At 40.2% G+C, this 17243-nt stretch overlaps 1 protein-coding gene across 1 annotated transcript; it reads right to left on the bottom strand.

The window, feature by feature from the left end:
• Nucleotides 1–2827: 2827 nt before the first annotated feature.
• LOC111170128 (aldo-keto reductase family 1 member C3) lies at nt 2828–15016 on the bottom strand. Its single transcript, XM_022564949.2, has 8 exons — nt 14834–15016; nt 12346–12513; nt 11394–11510; nt 10168–10245; nt 9318–9440; nt 6731–6840; nt 5639–5804; nt 2828–3270 (listed from the first exon to the last, which is right to left on the bottom strand). The coding sequence occupies exons 1-8, from the start codon at nt 14915–14917 to the stop codon at nt 3184–3186; spliced, it is 933 nt and encodes a 310-aa protein (XP_022420657.2). The 5' UTR covers nt 14918–15016; the 3' UTR covers nt 2828–3183.
• Nucleotides 15017–17243: the final 2227 nt, after the last annotated feature.

Here is a 17243-nt window from a genome sequence, read left to right as displayed (position 1 = left end):
CACAGCCCATGTCTTCTCCCTAGGTGAGCTGGCAGCTGCTGTTTTGTTGGGAGATAGGGCTGGAGTCAGAGGGACTAGAGCCAGAGTTAGGTGTGAGCTGAGGCTTCTTCTAGGCTCAATGGCAACTGGTGACCTGTTGGGGGTAGGGCTAGGGCCCAAGGGGCTGGAGACACACTTCTGAGTTGCCACCACTTTCTCCCTGTGCATGTGATGGCTGTCTCTGCCTTAGCAGTGACCAGTGCCAGAGCAGGAGGGGATGGAGCAGGAGGCTTTTGGCATGCACTGAGGTAGTCCTGGCAGACCGGTCAGAGCGTCAAGCAGAATCCAATCTGCTGTCTCTGTTGGGACTGAAAGCAATCAAGTCTGTGTACACGCTCTTGAAGAATGGAGTCTTGGTTTCTTACAGCCCTATGGTAAGCCCCACTGGTTTTCAAACCAGCCAAGGGGGCTCGTCTTCCCAGCGCCAGTCCTCAGACCTGGGGTGCCTAATATGGGTCTTGTACCCCTCGCTCTTTAAGGAGGATCACTGAGCCTGTTTATACTCCTTTGGGTCACCTGCTAGGGGTGTGGGTCCTGAATGGATTGCTTCTCCTGCCCACATACCAGGCTCTGTGAGGTTCTTTCTTGATAGCTTGGGTTGTAGAGAGCCATTCTGCTACTCTCCAAGTTGTCTGCAGTGAGAGTTACTCTATATGTAATGGTAGTTTTGATGTCTTCATGGAGGAAGGTGAGTTCAAGGTCCTCCGACTCTGCCTTTTGATCCCCCTCCCGAGTATCCTTACTTTGAAATCTTTATTATTTCACACACACCAAAACATGCAAGAAGCCTTAAACTAGAGACACAGATTTTAATTAGCTCCAACGATTATAGCAATTCTCTCCACACCCCTAGAATCAATAAATTCTGATACAACCATGGCGGATCACTCATAATCAATATTCTTCAGAATATGGATAGTCAGGGTGATCAGAAATGCTGAAAGAGAAGGAGGGAGATTAATTTTATTAACTCTGTCTCACACTTGTCAAGGAGAATGTTCCTCTGTGGATGCAGTTAGGATGCTCTAAAACTCTAAATTTACAGCCAACTCATTTACAACATACATATACGCAGGCTCCCGGTCCATATGTCAACTGCGTCTTCATATCCAGTTCCCACATTCACACGCAACATAAAAGCCACAGTGATATCTACCTTGGTTGGAATTACAATTTCTAAGAAGGTCTAAGAACTATAGATGAAATGCTAAGGTCACTTCAGCCCCAGGTGGAACATTTGGCCCTGGATGATGACAATAATCACAGTAAAAATCTTGCTGATCGTTTTCACACATCCATCCAACACATAAACATGGAGCACCCCCCAAAATAGAGGGTGCTCTGTTAAAAAAACTTCTAATCTCTTGAGATATCATGTACACATAAGTAACTATACCAATAAAAAGGGATTACTGCTTTCTTAATTTATAATGTATTAAAACACGGGTTATCAAGGAATTAGTATTACTGCTGTTTTCCTTTTTTTCCATGTTTTTACTTTTCTTTCTAAGTTTGTCTTTTTCCATTCAATTCATTAAAGAGTGCATTCTGAGCAATTCTGTGTGCCAGGAGCCATTCCGTTGACCTGAGTCCACAAATATGAGTAAGTCTAGGCATTCACAGCCTAATAAGGAGAACACAGAAGAATACTTCAAAGATTTGAGTACAGAAAAGTAACTTTGCACCTGTTTTTTCATGTATAATATCCTTTCTCTGAATCATGATATAGCTTTACAAACAAGAGAAAGCGTTTTGACATCTTTCATTTGAAACTATATCTTTATCAATAATTTGTATTCCCTTCTCTCTAAACTCCCTTCCAAATTTCTCTGTTTGATTAGTCTTCTTTCTCTTCAGTCCTGATATCCTCCTGCAGTCATTGAACATGGAATTCTATGTTTGTGAATTAAGTCAAAGTTGAAGAGGTAGGGGCTCCCCAGGGGGTGGACTCCTGATGGACAAGGGCAACACTGAGGTAAGTCTTAAATCAAGAAACCAGAGACTCCCACACGATCTTATCTGGATGTATCCTGCAAAGCACACAGCAGTCACTCACTGGAGGGCCAGTTAAGTTCATGACCTAATTGTAATTCAGTTTGGTGAGATTACAAGGATGAGGAAATGGAGTTATAATAGGGAAAAAGGTCCAATGAAGAGATAAATTTGGAAGAAATGGATGATGTCTTGGGAAAGAAATGCACGTTAGGGAGAAAAGCCACCAGACATTTAGGGGAGGGGGTGGAAGCATGCCCCACTGTGCCTTCACAGCACTGACGCACATTGGCCTTTGTGGGCTCCTCCTCCATACAAATATTAACACGATATTTTACAATTGTGTTAGGATAAAAATGAATGTATCCAGGCTGGATTCACTGTTACATAGTCATTACTAATACAAATCATTTTCCCCTGATTTAAAAAAAAATAAAGGTGAAACATTTTCCTACGTCCCTAAAAGAATAGTGGGCTGTAGGCACAGTGCCTTCTGTATCTAATGGGTACGTCACCCCTGAGAGGAAGTACACCAGGCACAGAGATGAGGGGCATAAGGTAGTGAATTCACCACAATGTGAACTTTGGTGATTTTACTTATGAGTTGTCCTGGGCCCTGCTCACATTTCTGTTAGGTCAGAGACTGAGCCCTGGAAGAAACCTCTGGTCTGAGGTCTACAGGAAGCCCTGGTTTACTCCTACACTGGAAATCAGGCCTGCCTTCCTGGTTAGGGAAGCTCAGTTTCTCTGCTGACCTACATGCTACAGAAAACAATGTGTGTGGACCTCCCTCCCACCCCACCCCGCCATCTCACCCATCTAGGTCATCACAGAGTACCGAACTGAGCTCCCTGTGCTATACAGCAGGTTCCCACTAGCTGTCTATTTTACACATGGTAGTGTATATATGTCAATCGAAATCTCCCAATTCACCCCACCCCTCCACCTCCAACCCCCGTGTCCACAAGTCCGTTCTCTACATCCGCGTCTCTATTCCTACCCTGCAAATAGGTTCATCTGTAAGGGGATATATGTATACATATACCTGATTCACTTCTTTGTACAGCAGAAACTAACGCAACGTTGTGAAGCAATTATACTCCAAGAAAAAAGAAAAAAGAAAACAATGTGTGTGAAATATATACAAGTCACTTACAAGAGTAAATCATAATATCGTACATTACTGTTGAGACCATCAATTGCTTTCATGTCTTCTGGAGTTAATTCAAAATCGAGAACCTGGAAGGAAGGGAAGAATCACATTAACCTCTTCCCCAAGGAGTTGGCCTCCCCCTGGGAACTGGAGGACTTTCCAGCTGGATGGAGGCAAGAAGAGAGTACAGGGAAGACTCGCCTGTCCTCAGCTTCCAAGTGAACCAGCCTGGGAACACTTCTGCGGGGTTCTCCACCTCTCCTTCCCACTCCCTCTCCTTTTCTGCTCCATTTCACACACACACACACACACACACACACACACACACACACATACACATACACAGCTTGCAAGGCATCAATCCCAAATCTTTCTAAGTGAATTACTTGTGACAAAAAACAAACAAACAAAAATCTTTTTCCAGACAAAGGGACAGTTGGACAACCTGGAGAAAATACTCATACTTGACCAAACATTACACTGATTTTTCATTCCCAGCACCCCTAAGTATGACACAGCTTTGAGCTTAAGCAAGTATTGGAAGGAGAACCCCCTGCCGTGAAAACCTATCCGAGAAGCCGTTATCAAACTTACTCATTCTCTATGAATAAATTGAACAAAAAAGATTATGTAAATGCCTTTGTAGAGAAAGTTATGAAATGTATTTAAAATATTAAAGAACACCTAAATAATTAGAAATTCATATCATAGTCATGGAATGGAAATCTCAATCTTAAAAAGAAATCAGTTTTCTCTAAAGTGATCTAGTGTTTCAATGCAACATGAACCAAAGACTTAAAGATTTTTTCTTTTGTAGAAGTTGGTAAAGTGATACTAAATTTCATATAAAAGAACAGCTAGTCAAGAGCAGCCAAGACAGCCTTAAAGAAGAAAAATGTACCGTTCTTCAAAGCAAGACTTATTTTCCACTACAATAAGACAGTGCAGCAAAGTAAATAGCTAACTAGAAGAAAGAGGCCAGAAATGTACTTATGGACACTTGATACATGGCCGAGTTGACAATGAAAATCTGTGGGAAAATATGGACATTTAGGTTTCTATTTAAGTATATGTATATATATATATATATATCTCCATTTTCATGTCATATTAGAAAATCAGTTCCAGGTGTATTACAGGGCTAAATTTGAATGGAAAGACAAAAACAAAATTTCAGGGTAATATTTCCCTGTCCCTTGAATTGGCCTGACCTGTAACTTGCACTGGACAATGAAATTTGCCAGAAGAAGTGGCGAGTCAGTTCTGAGCCTAGACATGACAAGGATTTTTTTTCCCACTCATTGCCTTGGTATCATACTACTGTGCTGAGATGAAGACCAGGTTAGTGGCCACAGTCTAGCCGACTATACATGAAAAACCGTATGGAGAAGAGGGCTGGCTCCTCTGACAACATCCAAATCCACCTGCTAAAGCAGCACTGCCTAGCTGCTCTGCATTTGACTGCAAAGACATGAGAGGGCCCAGCCAAGGAGAGAACAGCTTAGCTGAATGAAGGCTAATTGTCATACCACAGAATCATGAGATGCGTAAATGATTTCTGCATTAAACCCCTTAATGGGGGCGAGTTTGCTGTACAGCTATAGTTAACAGTATAATAATCGTCTCACACATATAAATCAAAAGACAGACAACCTAATAAAAATGGACAAAGTCTTGAACAGGAACTTCACAAAGGCAGAAACTCAGGGAGATTAGAAGTATGAAGATGAAACTACGTTACTATTCAGAGGAATGCAAAATAAAACCATGATGACATGGAGGTTGAAGATCACTGCTGTAATCTGTGTGCTCCCCAAATTCATATGTTGGAAAACTCACTTCTAATGTAATGATATTAGAAAGTGGGACCTTGGAGTAGCGGTTAGGTCATGATGGTGAAGGCTTCATGAATGAGATTTAAATAATATCATATATCATATAAGAGACTCTGAGAGCTCCGTTGCCCCCACTACATTAAGATACAAGGAGAAGACTGTGACCTGGAAGAGGGCCCTCACGTGACCACACAGGCACCCTGATCTCAGACCTCCAGCTTTCAGAACAGTGAGGAACAAATTTCAGTTGTTTCTAAACCACCCAATCTGTGGTATTTTGTTATAGCAGCCCAACTGTCTAAGAAAATCACAATTCAATTTCATCAACTGAGAATAAAGAAAATAAGATATCACTTGCAGGGTGACAGAATAAATTGCAGATGTAATGCTGGAACTAAAATCTCCATTTTCTGTCCAATCTTAATCCTATCCAGCCATGCCACCTCTCCTGTTGCCACAGTAGGAGGAGAAAACCATTAGGAATATACATAAGGCATACATGCACGATAAATAACAGATAAATCATCTTGGCCCAAAGATAGTCTTGAGAGCTGGACAAAGAATGACCCTCATGAAGGATATTATTTAGACCCCCTGTGCCCACAGCCCCACTCATCACCTGCATGTTCTCTTTGATCCGCTTCTTATTGTAACTCTTGGCCAGGACCACAACCCCACGTTGCATCTGGTAGCGAAGGGCAATCAGTGCTGGGGTTTGCTTGTGCTTTTTTGCAATGGCACAAAGAACTGGGTCCTCCAAGAGAACTGGGTAGCTTGAGTTCACCCTGGAAGGAAATTCAGAAATGCTGAAGATCTGAGACTGAGTATTCAGCTTGTTAGGAGGCTTCCCAAACAGACCAAGTAGGTCCACTCTAGACAACTGCGTCTCAAAATGTGGTTCATGGACCAACAGCATCAGTATCACCTGGGACCTTGTTAGAAATGCAAATTCCATGGCTTAACTGCAGACAAACTGAGTCAGAAACTCAATTGTGGCACCTGGCAATCTATGTTTACAAAGCTCTCCAGGTCATATGGATGCATGATTGAGTTGAGATCAATGCTTCCACAATCATGGTTTTTTTCTGTTTTACATCTCAGTGGCTGTTTTTATTCTCCAATCACAGCCCCAAAGTAAGTACCAGAGCATGAAAGAAGAAAGAGAAGGAAAAGACCAGGATACTTTTTAGTTTAATTTTCTCAGGTATTGATAAAAATTGAGTAGTCTCAAAATGAGAACTATTCATTTCATCATTACTTACAGTGTGCAGTACTTCTACAGATGTTTACAAAAATGGTTCAAATTGTAATTTTTTGGATCATGATAGACCTGGGAGTTATATGTTATTATCCTGATTTTATACATAAGGTAAGTGAAGCCTGGAGAGTCTATTACTAGTAATGTGTTCCTTAGGTAATAGATAAGTAAATCATGACTTAAGCTTATGTCTTAGGTCTCAGCTGGGGGATTATATATAGATTTTAATACAGACACGTGTTATTGATCGATCTACAACAGGACACATATAATATAAGAAAATTGGCTGGGTGATGGGAAGACAAAAGAGAAGGATTCCTTCCATCCCTCCCCTTTCTCCCCCAAGCAAGTTGAGAGTTATCTCCAGAGCATTGAGTACGGTATGACTAAAAATATTTCATCAAAAACTGAATTTTAGGTAAACTCTCCATTGTCTTCATTAGGGTTCATTACCAATCTTTTAATCGTTGGGATCCCAGAGCACCATAGGCAACAAGAACAATATCGTTTGACTTGCAGAAGTCCAACAGTTTGCTCTGATTGAGATAAGGATGACATTCCACCTGTAGAAGGCCAACATAGAAGAGTTTCAGATTATATGAAATGGTAATGTAAATATGACAGAGAAATGTTAGAAGTTAAAAAAATCTAAAGAAAAAAACTGTGTAACATTAAATTTAAACTGGAAGTATCAACATCAAATAATGATTTTTTAAGAAAAATACATTTTATATCTCTGTCCCTGAAAAGGTAAAAAATAATGGCATTCCTGAGAACAAGTAACTCTAGGGACCAGATCTCAATTACTAAACACACTACCAAGAGACACACCTAATTCCAGATCTGAGACAGAAAAACACCTGTTTGAGTCTTGGACATCAAATTTTGCAAAGAATTTGCTCCAAGACTCATGAAGAAATGTCTGAAGCACTAAAAGAACCAGTTCGATGGGGATCCCACTGGAGACATTTGGGTAGATTTGAGCATCAAAAGGAATAATGAATAAATGTAACACTGAGAATAAATAAAAATCCCTGAGTCCCAAGTGATGAAAGAGAGAAAGAACAAAAATATTTGCCTCCACTGATGGTGATTATTACAATAAACCCTTTCTCAGAAACTGAGAATTAAGGGGAAGGAGTTAAGTTTTTACCCTGTCTTATAGGAATAAGGTATTTTATGCTGACTTAATGGCAGAATTTTACTTTTGCAATAAAATGTCAGGTAAGAAGATCAAAAAGAGTATTTAAGTTGAAAATATTGAAAAACATCCCAATGAAATAACTAATTCAGGTGAAAGTCATTGATGGATTCTCAACCATTATGTGAAAATTTGGGGAGAATCTAACTTCCCCAGATGACTAGGTAATTTCAACAGGGAAAATACACATTTCCAAACAAAAAATCTAGCTACCACTAGCTTTACCAGGAGAACAAAAGTGCCATCATTCACAATGGGACAAGCTGTCATCACGTGCTTCCTACTGGGGTGCATTTGAAGGGCACAACATGCAAAGGACGTGTTCTTGTCAAATTGTTTAACCTTAAGGTAGTAAGGAGTTCAGATCTATCTACTCATTTACAGGAATTGAGAATAGAGAAACAAATTAACATCACAAGATGATAGTCTGATAAATCTATTATATTTGTCAAAAACCTGTCTGGATATCATGGTTAAAAAAAATGATTGAGTGACCACCATGCTAGGTTAAAAGAGCTTGAGAAACATGTCTCAAAGTGATATGTGAATTACAATGAGATTCAAGTCAACAAAATATTACATGGATATTCTCTATCATACCCTTAACTTTGCTAATATCTGAAAATTTTCACAATGAAAACTTGGAGGCAAAATTAATGCTAAAATCACATTAATTTTTAAACTTTTATAATTGAAAATGTTGATGCTGTATATAGATATATATAAATCTTGAATTTTACAAGCTACTTTTTCTGTAGAAGACTCTTACTCCTTGACTTCAGGTTGTACTTGTGGACATTACATTATATGAAATACAACAGTCACAGAAAAACAAATATTAATATCTAAACTGGTCAAACTCATAGAATTAAAGAGTAGAGTGATGGTTGTCAGGGTCTGGGATCAAGGAGAAATCGGAAGTTTCTAAACATGGGTGTGAAGTCTATTACTCAAGATGAATAAATTCTAGAGATATGCTGTACGGCGTTGTCCCTGCAGTTAACAATATTGTATTACATTGTATTGTATAGTATTGTATACTTAAAATTTAAGAGGATGAATCTCTTATTAAGTTTTCTCACCATAAAAAAGTAAAAATACAACAAAAAATATACGAGCAAAAGATCAAACAGAGAAAAAATGTGTTTAAACATTTAATTTTACGGTGGAAATCAATGGGAGAACCATACCAAGACCGAGTAAATCACAAGGTCTGCTCTAATTCCTGAGTGACTATTTCATCTACTGTTAGTATCACCATAAGACGTTAACTTCACCCTCTAACCTGGATGAATTTCATAGTCTCCAGCAAGTTTTTCTGTACTATGCTTCCTGTTGAAGATCTCTAAAAGCAGAGACACTAACGCTAAGGACTCAGGCACCTGAACCCCACACAAACTCTTAAAACCTCAATGAGATCTCATTTTCGCTCTTTATTTGCTTTTCATTCCGTGTTTTCATGGCCTTCCTACCTGTACACAGTTCCCTCCAAGGCACTTTCACCATCCAATTTCTGGTCATCCTTTACAGCTCAGGGAAATGCCACCTTCCTCTAAGGTCTGGGTAACTATTCTAACCCTCCTTCATCTCCTTTACCTTCCCTAAATTCCTACCCACAATTTAGCAGGAAGCCCTCCCCATCTTTTCCACCAAGACTTTATCACACAGAGATACCATTCTGGGTTCTATCCATGCCCTTCCAGACAGAGGCTCTGCTCTCTAGAATCTTCTGTCCCACAAAGGTAGGATGAATAGGAGGGGAAGACAAATAGACATCTGGCTCTACTACAGGAAGGAGGTTATGAAGAGCAGAAAGGAGAGGAGACGGAGGCTGCTCACCTGGTTGCAGACAGGCTTGTACTTGAGCCCCGGCTTGTTCAGGATCTTCTCCAGCTGTTTGCGGTTAAAGTTGGAGACCCCGATGGACTTGGCCAGTCCTGCGTCCTTACACTTCTCCAGGACCTGGGGGGGAACGGGGTGGTGAACATGATTTGCAATGGGCTATAGAGCAAGAATAAATGCTGAAAAAATGCTAACAGGGTCACCTGTCAAGAATTAGCATGGATTATCAAGAAGAAAAAAGGGGAAGAAGGTTGTGACACAAGAATAAGAATTACGGGGCTTCCCTGGTGGCACAGTGGTTAAGAATCCACCTGCCAATGCAGGGGACACGGGTTTAAGCCCTGGTCCAGGAAGATCCCACATGCCGCGGAGCAACTAAGCCCATGCGCCACAACTACTGAGCCTGCGCTCTACTGCGAGAGGCACAGAGCCTGCGAGCCACAACTACTGAAGCCCACATGCCTACAGCCCATGCTCCACAACAAGAGAAGCCACCACAATGAGAAGCCTGCACACCACAGTGAAGACCAAACGCAGCCATAAATAAATAAATTTATAAAAATAAAATAAAATAAGAATTACTGTCTCTTCCTTAGAAAATCCCAGAAGAAGATATATCACACTGAAGGAAAGAGATGCTTACCTTCACTGCCCCAAATTCTTCTCCGTTCCTCTCTGTGAACATTTCAGCAATGATTTCGTCCACACCACCCCAGCATAACAGCCCTTTAAAGTTCATGAACTGCTGAATCTGATGGTCCACAACCCATTCTCACAGGTGGAAGAAATGAAGGGGGTTCCCCCTCTCCTGGCTTCCTCCCCTGGGCTCTCTCCTCCACAGACTCACCTCCCACGTGCGACAGAGATCCACTGTGTCAAATATCATTTTTCCATTTTCATCTTTGGGAAAAAGTTCCTCCCCTGGCTGGAATAGAATAGAAGCAGTCATTTTAAAGATGTCACTAAATAATTTCCCCACACTTAACCAGGCTGCCAGGCACATCTAGGACCAGGACACTAAACATCCATGAGGTAGGTGTAGCAACATTCTAGATCTCTTACACTTACTATATTTTTAATAAATAGAATTTTCCTAGGTCCCAAAGAGTGACTTATGTAAAGAATGGCAATAAGTTACATGGCTTTATTTCCAGAAAAAAAGTGCAATCTTGACTTAAGCCTGACAATCCGATTTCCTTTTCCCTCTGAACATCTGATAGCCCTAGGGCAGGCACATGAATCAGCAAGGCTCTTTTTAGGTTAATATGGAATGTGGAAGATCCAGACGTGCTCTCAAATGTTAATGACCATGGGCCTTGAACTGATCAAGGTTAATTTGCCACCGAAGGAAAATGTTGAGGTAAAAATAAAGCAAACCAAGAGTACTACAAAGTTAAGGGACAGAAGAAAAGGAGACACTTCTGAAGAGTACTGCAAATCCTTAAATCTATCCATGGCTGGGACTTCCCATCTACATAGCCCAATAAACTCTTTTGTATAGGGTAGTTTGAGCAGATTCCTGTAACTTCAGATCAAGAGTTCTACATAATGCAGTTCTTAATGGCTAAGTGCAGTCTACAAAACTCATTGTGAAGACAGCCAATTGTGTAGGCAAGGTCTCCCAAGTCCCTATAAAGGCTGCTAGGTTTAGACCCACCCAGAGAGAGCACCACCAACTCCAGTCAATTTGAAAGGGTGAAAGAGGAGATAAACTTATCATGTTCAAGTGTAAGGCAGCTTCATTGCTCACCACTGCTGCACCAAACTGTGTGTTCATGAAATCCCCAAGAGGCCCAGGACCCTGTGTTGAATGCGTCTATTTTTATTTCCTCAAGTTTTTGAGGCAGAGGATGTGAGATTGTTGAACTCTTTTCTCTTGGAGGCATGGAAAGAAAATTAAGGATTCAAAGAAATCCAATAAAAAGATAATCAGAAATTATGATTTTGGGAATTCTACTCTAGTGTTATCATCCCTACATCTTACTAAGAAAAATCTGAATTCAACCATCCATGCAAGTTGATAGATATTCTCACACAAGAAATAAAATAGACGTGATCACACAAATCGCAAACCTTCAGAGCCGCTGGAAAATGAATAATATAGAGATCAACATAATCCAGTTGAAGATTTTTCAGTGACTTTTCCAAGGCTGGTTGAACCAACTCTGGTCGAAGGAAAGTGGACCAAAGCTGCAGAGGTTAAAGAATGGGAGCTATGTTAAATTAATGCCTTAGGTAATTTTGTTTTTCTTCTTTCACCTAAAAATTAGACATTTTTCCTGATTAGAAACAGATGACCACAGAGGAAAACCACTCTGTTTCTTTTTCAGTTCCATTTTTGATCTAACCAACTCAAGTAAATTTTATTATTTGATTGATTTTATCATCAGTACGTCACTCACAATAAAAAGAAATGATCCAAGAAATAAAAAGTATTATCAAATAATTACCATACTCATTATCTGAATTATGTTTGATAGAGTTTAAAAGCAGTTTACAGACTTAATCTAATTCTATCAAAGAATCAATCCTCTCAGGAATTAGTATCTGTTTGTTTACATAACTGTAGGAAAAGTGCTTTGAACATATTAATATGAGCAGAACATAATTCAAGACACTTTTGCTAGAACTTGTGTAATATACAAACTGCCTCTCCTATTGCTCTCTCTCACTGATGGACGTAAGAACTGAGATTTAGAACTTGAAGAAATTTTAGAAAGTCCCCTAGATGATAAGGAAAGCTATAATCTGATCACAGTTCTGTCTGATTCATTAGCCCATATGAAATAACACAGCTCTGGTCTAGGCTCAGAGAAGTAAAGTGACTTTACTTTAAAATTAAAATTTGAACACAGCAATGATGGGAATGCCACCATCACATACCAGATTTAATATACAAATATGTGTGAAAAAAGTTATACCAATAAGCACAGTTCACCAAACAACTACTGGTCCTATTATGTAATTGTCACCTGTGCACAATCACGTTGCACACATGTGCACACTCACACAACACACACAGCACCTTTGAAGTGTAGAATATGTCTTCCCTCTTCACAGTGCCATCTGCAATCTTGCTGCGAATGGCCTGTCCAACCTGCTCTTCATTTTGGTACAAATGAGCACAGTCAATATGGCGGAACCCAACATCAATAGCAAATTTGGTGACCTCCAGAGCTTCACTCTTAGGAACCTACATAAGCAACAAAGGTAGTAGTTGGATATCCACAGGATTAAGAGATTGCTAAGACACAAGCTTTGATCTTCCCAAAAATCAACTTTTCTTCATGCCTTTGGTTAGTTCTGCATGTGTGGTGATGAACGCATAACAGTTTCTCTCAGTGTTCCTGGTAAGTAATTAAAGTTGGACATCCAGGAAGTCCTTCAATCCCAGGCAATCGCTGGTTCATCGCTGACATTAGAGGTCCCCAAGACCACCTCCAGTTTCAGTGATTTTCTGGAGGAACTCATAAGACTGAGCATAAAGTTGTAGTCATGGATATGATTTATACAGTGAGATATTTTAAGCAAAGTAAACAAAGGTATAATGTTCATGGTACAAAGCATCAAGAAACAAGATGAATGCTTCTGAGAGTCCTCTGTCTACCAGTGTAGCCACACAGAACACACCAAATAAAAACCGTATCTATTCAAGTTGTACAAAGTGATGTTTTCATATAAGTATCTATTGTGAAATGATTTACCAAAATCAAGCTAGTTAACAGATCCATCACCTCACATAGCTAACTTTTGGGTGTGGTGAGAATACTTAAGATCTACTCTCTTAGCAAATCTCAAGAATATAACCCATTATTAACTATAGTCACCATGTTGTACATTAGGTCTCAAGAACTTATTCATCTTATAACTGAAGGTTTGTACCCTTTGACCAATATCTTTATATTTTTCCCAGCCACGGCCCCAGCTTCTGGTCACCATGCCTCTATGCTTCTATGAGTTTGATTTTTTAAGATTCTACCCATAAAGAGATCATGCAGTATTTGTCTTTCTATGTCTGGCTTATCTCACTTAGCTTAATGTTCTCTGGGTTCATCCATGTTGTTGCAAATGGCGGGATAACTTCTTTTATAAGGCTGAATAATATTCCATTTCTTTTTATGTGATTCAGAATCTTTTCTTTTTCAAGGAGGTAGATACTTGGTTTAACTGTCCTTTGTTGGGTCTAGTCCTGGTTTTCCTTAAATGTACGGGCATTCGGAGATGTACCCAGGAATTAACCAGCGAGCTTCAGGAATAGCCTGGACCCTTCCCTCCCCTCATCCTACTTTATGCTGCAAATTAAACATGCCCTGGGGCTTCCCTCATGGCGCAGTGGTTAAGAATCTGCCTGCCAACGCAGGGGACACGGGTTGGAGCCCGGATCTGGGCAGCTCCCACATGCCGCGGAGCAACTAAGCCTATGTACCACAACTACTGAGCCTGCACTCTAGAGCCCGTGGGCCACAACTACTGAAGCCCACATGCCACAACTACTGAAGCCGGCATGCCACAACTACTGAAGCCGACATGCCACAACTGCTGCAGCCGGCGCACCTAGAGCCCGTGCTCTGCAGCAAGAGAAGCCACCACTCGCCACAACTAGAGAAAGCCCACGTGAAGCAAAGAAGACCCAATGCAGCCAAAAATTAATTAATTAAATAAAAATAAATAAATAAGTAAACATGTCCTGTCTTCAATCTCCAAAGTGTCTCTGAATACTTCCTTCTGTTTTATAGATGAAAAAGGTGAGACTCAAAGTTTAAGGACCAGTTCTTTGTCATACAACTATGTACTCCAAAGACAAGATGGACAGCAAACTTTCTGGCTTCCAGTCTAGCAAATTGTCCATTTTGCCCCTCTTACACCCAAGCACTGAAGATTATAGTTTAATAAAAAATATATTACAAAAAAACAAGAATTGAAACCTTGCCCTATAAGACTGTAGCTAATCCCCTCAAGTGATATTATATATTCCATTAGAATAACTTTCCAAGCAGAAACAGAAAAACAAGACAAAACACAGGCGGAGCGTTTCTCGTCTGGCACCTAGCAGGCACAACACAGTAGAAAAGCAATTCTCTCCCATTATTTTTCATTCACCTCATCTTCAGGACCTTTTACCTCAAATACTTCTTTTCAGAAAGAGGAAAGAGTTCTTGAATGAATGAAACATACAGAGAAACCACACAATTGCAATCACCCTCAAAGCAAAGCAGCTGACAGTCAGTGTTCTTGATGGCTGAGTTTCACCTCTTCTGCCAAGCTGGGAAAGAGACAGACACTGGAGGGAAACCCAGAGTAATCGGTAGGTGACCACAGCTTCAAACCCTGATGCCGAGGGAAGACTGAATGCTTCCTCCCCTTTCACAGGGGTTGGTTCTAGCCTGGTTAGTAGAACCAAGTGACCCTCCCAGAGTCGCACAGGAACTCAATAACTTGACAATCTAAGTCCACTTCCACTCACGTTACATCCATTTTCTTTTCTAACCCTAACCCCAACCCACAAATATTACCTCCTCAGGGGCATAGGTTCCAAATCCCAGAATGGGAATGAAGTGGCCATCATTAAGTTCCAGACACTGGCATTTGGGGTCCATTGCCTGTTGCTCCTCTGACTAAGCAGGCTCTGATTTTTTCTTCTGCCCTCACAGGCTGTGAATAACAGGAAGGTAACACCCCAACTGTACTGACCAATGTTAGCAGAAATACTGCAGGAGGAGCATGATTAAATCAGTAGCCATGGAGTAAGGAATATTTGAAGGCAATTAACTTGTTTGGGTTTTTTATCAGAATAATATTAAGTATTGTATAATGATTAATAAATCACTAATTGCTTGGAAATATTTTACCTCATATTTTTAATAAGTAAATTTACAATTCTGGATCCACTTACATTACTGTAAATTATTGCATGGGATTTGCTGAACAATTATTGACCATATGTTAAGACTAGAAACCTCCACATACCAATCTTTTTGGTTTTTCTAATTATGAAGCCCAATCTTGACCAAACGTCAGTTGAAACAATTAACTATATTACAGCACACACACACACACACACACACACACACAATCACACAACTTAAAGGAGTGACTAATAAGCATTTTTCAAAATGTCAGCACTTAATAAAGAATGAAAACATCAAATGAAAATAAATTTGCCTTTTGACATTTCCCACCAGCAAAATTATTTTACTTACAGATGGGGGTGAAATCCTGAAAATGATACCAAAATCAGACATTCTAGCAAAGTGCTTATGGGAGGTTAATTATTAATAGTTTTTACTGTGTGCTGTATGCAAGCAGAATCTTTGTTCATACCTTTTACCTAGTTAGAGAACTTCTGAAAATTGTCATGATGTAAATGATACTTTATATAATTTATTATCTTGCTCAACATTATTCATAAAAGAAAAATCTGTAAACAAGTTAAATTATAATAAAATTGGGAGGAGTTAGGGAAATCGTGAAACATTGATACAAGGGAATGTTGTGAAGCCAATTAAAATTTAACATGTAGATTAATGTCAGCTAAACGGTGAGGTAGGAAGTGCTGAATTCTCTCATGGAAACATAAGGAAAAAAACAGAATCTTGCTATAAAACCTCATAGGCGTTCTGGAAAACAGTCAAACAAAAACCTAGAGCAACACAGTGAACACCCAATTAGGAAAAATCCAGAACAGAGTGGTAGGACATTTCATGGTGTTTATATTCACCTGTACCCTCCTCCTGCCTGGTGCGTTGCAGTCTTGATCTGTAAAGAACAGCAGCTCAGCTCCCAGTCACATCCCTCAGACCAGAATGATCACAGAAAACCTTATTTGCAATGTCACAACCTATTTGGGGGCTGTCTAAAGACTGGTGTCTGTTTCACCTAACCCTAAGCTTAAACTGAAGGGCAGCTGGAATGGCTCATTACAGCTGCAGGGGGATTATATATGCACAGATGCCAGGGAAAAGGGATTAAGGGAGGAGACATAGCATAGACCACATAAAACTCTGAGTAGAACTGGGGTGTGGATTTGGGGGACAGTAAGGCATTCATGTATTCAGGAGAATCAAAAAGCCTCACAGATACCAGGCAAGATGCAGAGTCAGAAAAGAACTGAGTAGCCCTTTAGCTTTCCTGTTGGGCTGATCCCAAGACTAGGAGCATGCCAAGCTAATTAGTGAAGGACAGTCATGGCATGGGACAAATCTGCAATGAGTGGGTATTTGCTTGTTGTTTCAGGTGCCCAATTGTAAACACACACACAGAGACACATACACACACACACACACACACACACGGCATACGAGAGAGAAAGGAAGGAAGGATAGAAGGAAGGAAGGAAGGAAGGAAGGAAGGAAGGAAGGAAGGAAAGAAGGAAAGAAAGAAAGAAAGAAAGAAAGAAAGAAGGAAAGAAAGGAAAGAAAGAAAGAAAGAAAGAAAGAAAGAAAGAAAGAAAGAAAGAAAGAAAGAAAGAAAAAGAAAGAAAGAAAGAAAGAAAAAGAAAGAAAGAAAGATAGAAAGGGGGAAACATGGTCCATGAAAGGAAGAAAATAAATTGGCAGAAACTGCTCCTGAACAATCACAGGTATTAAACTTAGTACACAATGAGTTTTAAAACCACTGTCTTGGGGAGGAGATCCAGATGGCAGAGCAAGAGGATGCTGAACTCACCTCCCCCATGAGCACATCAAGATTACATCTACATATGGAGCGATTATCACTGAAAACACACTGGGGACCAGCAGGAAGGTTCTCACACAGCCAAGGCTGTAAAGAAACATCCACATAGAGCTGGGTGCGAAGGGAAGAGAAGCAATCAGATCAGGACTTGTGCCCCGAGGAGAGACACAGAAGAGGAGGGAGATTACAGGGATTCGGTCTCGGAGATCCTCCCTGGAGAGTGAGCTGTTGAAACCACATACTGGGCAC

This window comes from Delphinapterus leucas, chromosome 2, assembly GCF_059928025.1.
Source record: "Delphinapterus leucas isolate spDelLeu-1000000601 "Yukka" chromosome 2, BTC_Dleu_Yukka2, whole genome shotgun sequence".
Taxonomy (NCBI): domain Eukaryota; kingdom Metazoa; phylum Chordata; class Mammalia; order Artiodactyla; family Monodontidae; genus Delphinapterus; species Delphinapterus leucas.
Note: the sequence above shows the minus strand (reverse complement) of the source record. Positions and strands in the feature narration are given on the sequence as shown.

What these genes read in the sequence shown, in the direction of transcription:
- LOC111170128 (XM_022564949.2), bottom strand. Translation starts at nt 14,917, where the DNA reads ATGGACCCCAAATGCCAGTGTCTGGAACTTAATGATGGCCACTTCATT. An exon ending in ACATATTCTACACTTCAAAG is followed by an intron (nt 11,511 to 12,345) that starts GTGCTGTGTGTG and finishes TAACCTCTGCAG; the next exon opens with CTTTGGTCCACTTTCCTTCG. An exon ending in TCCCAACGATTAAAAGATTG is followed by an intron (nt 5,805 to 6,730) that starts GTAATGAACCCT and finishes ATTTCCTTCCAG; the next exon opens with GGTGAACTCAAGCTACCCAG.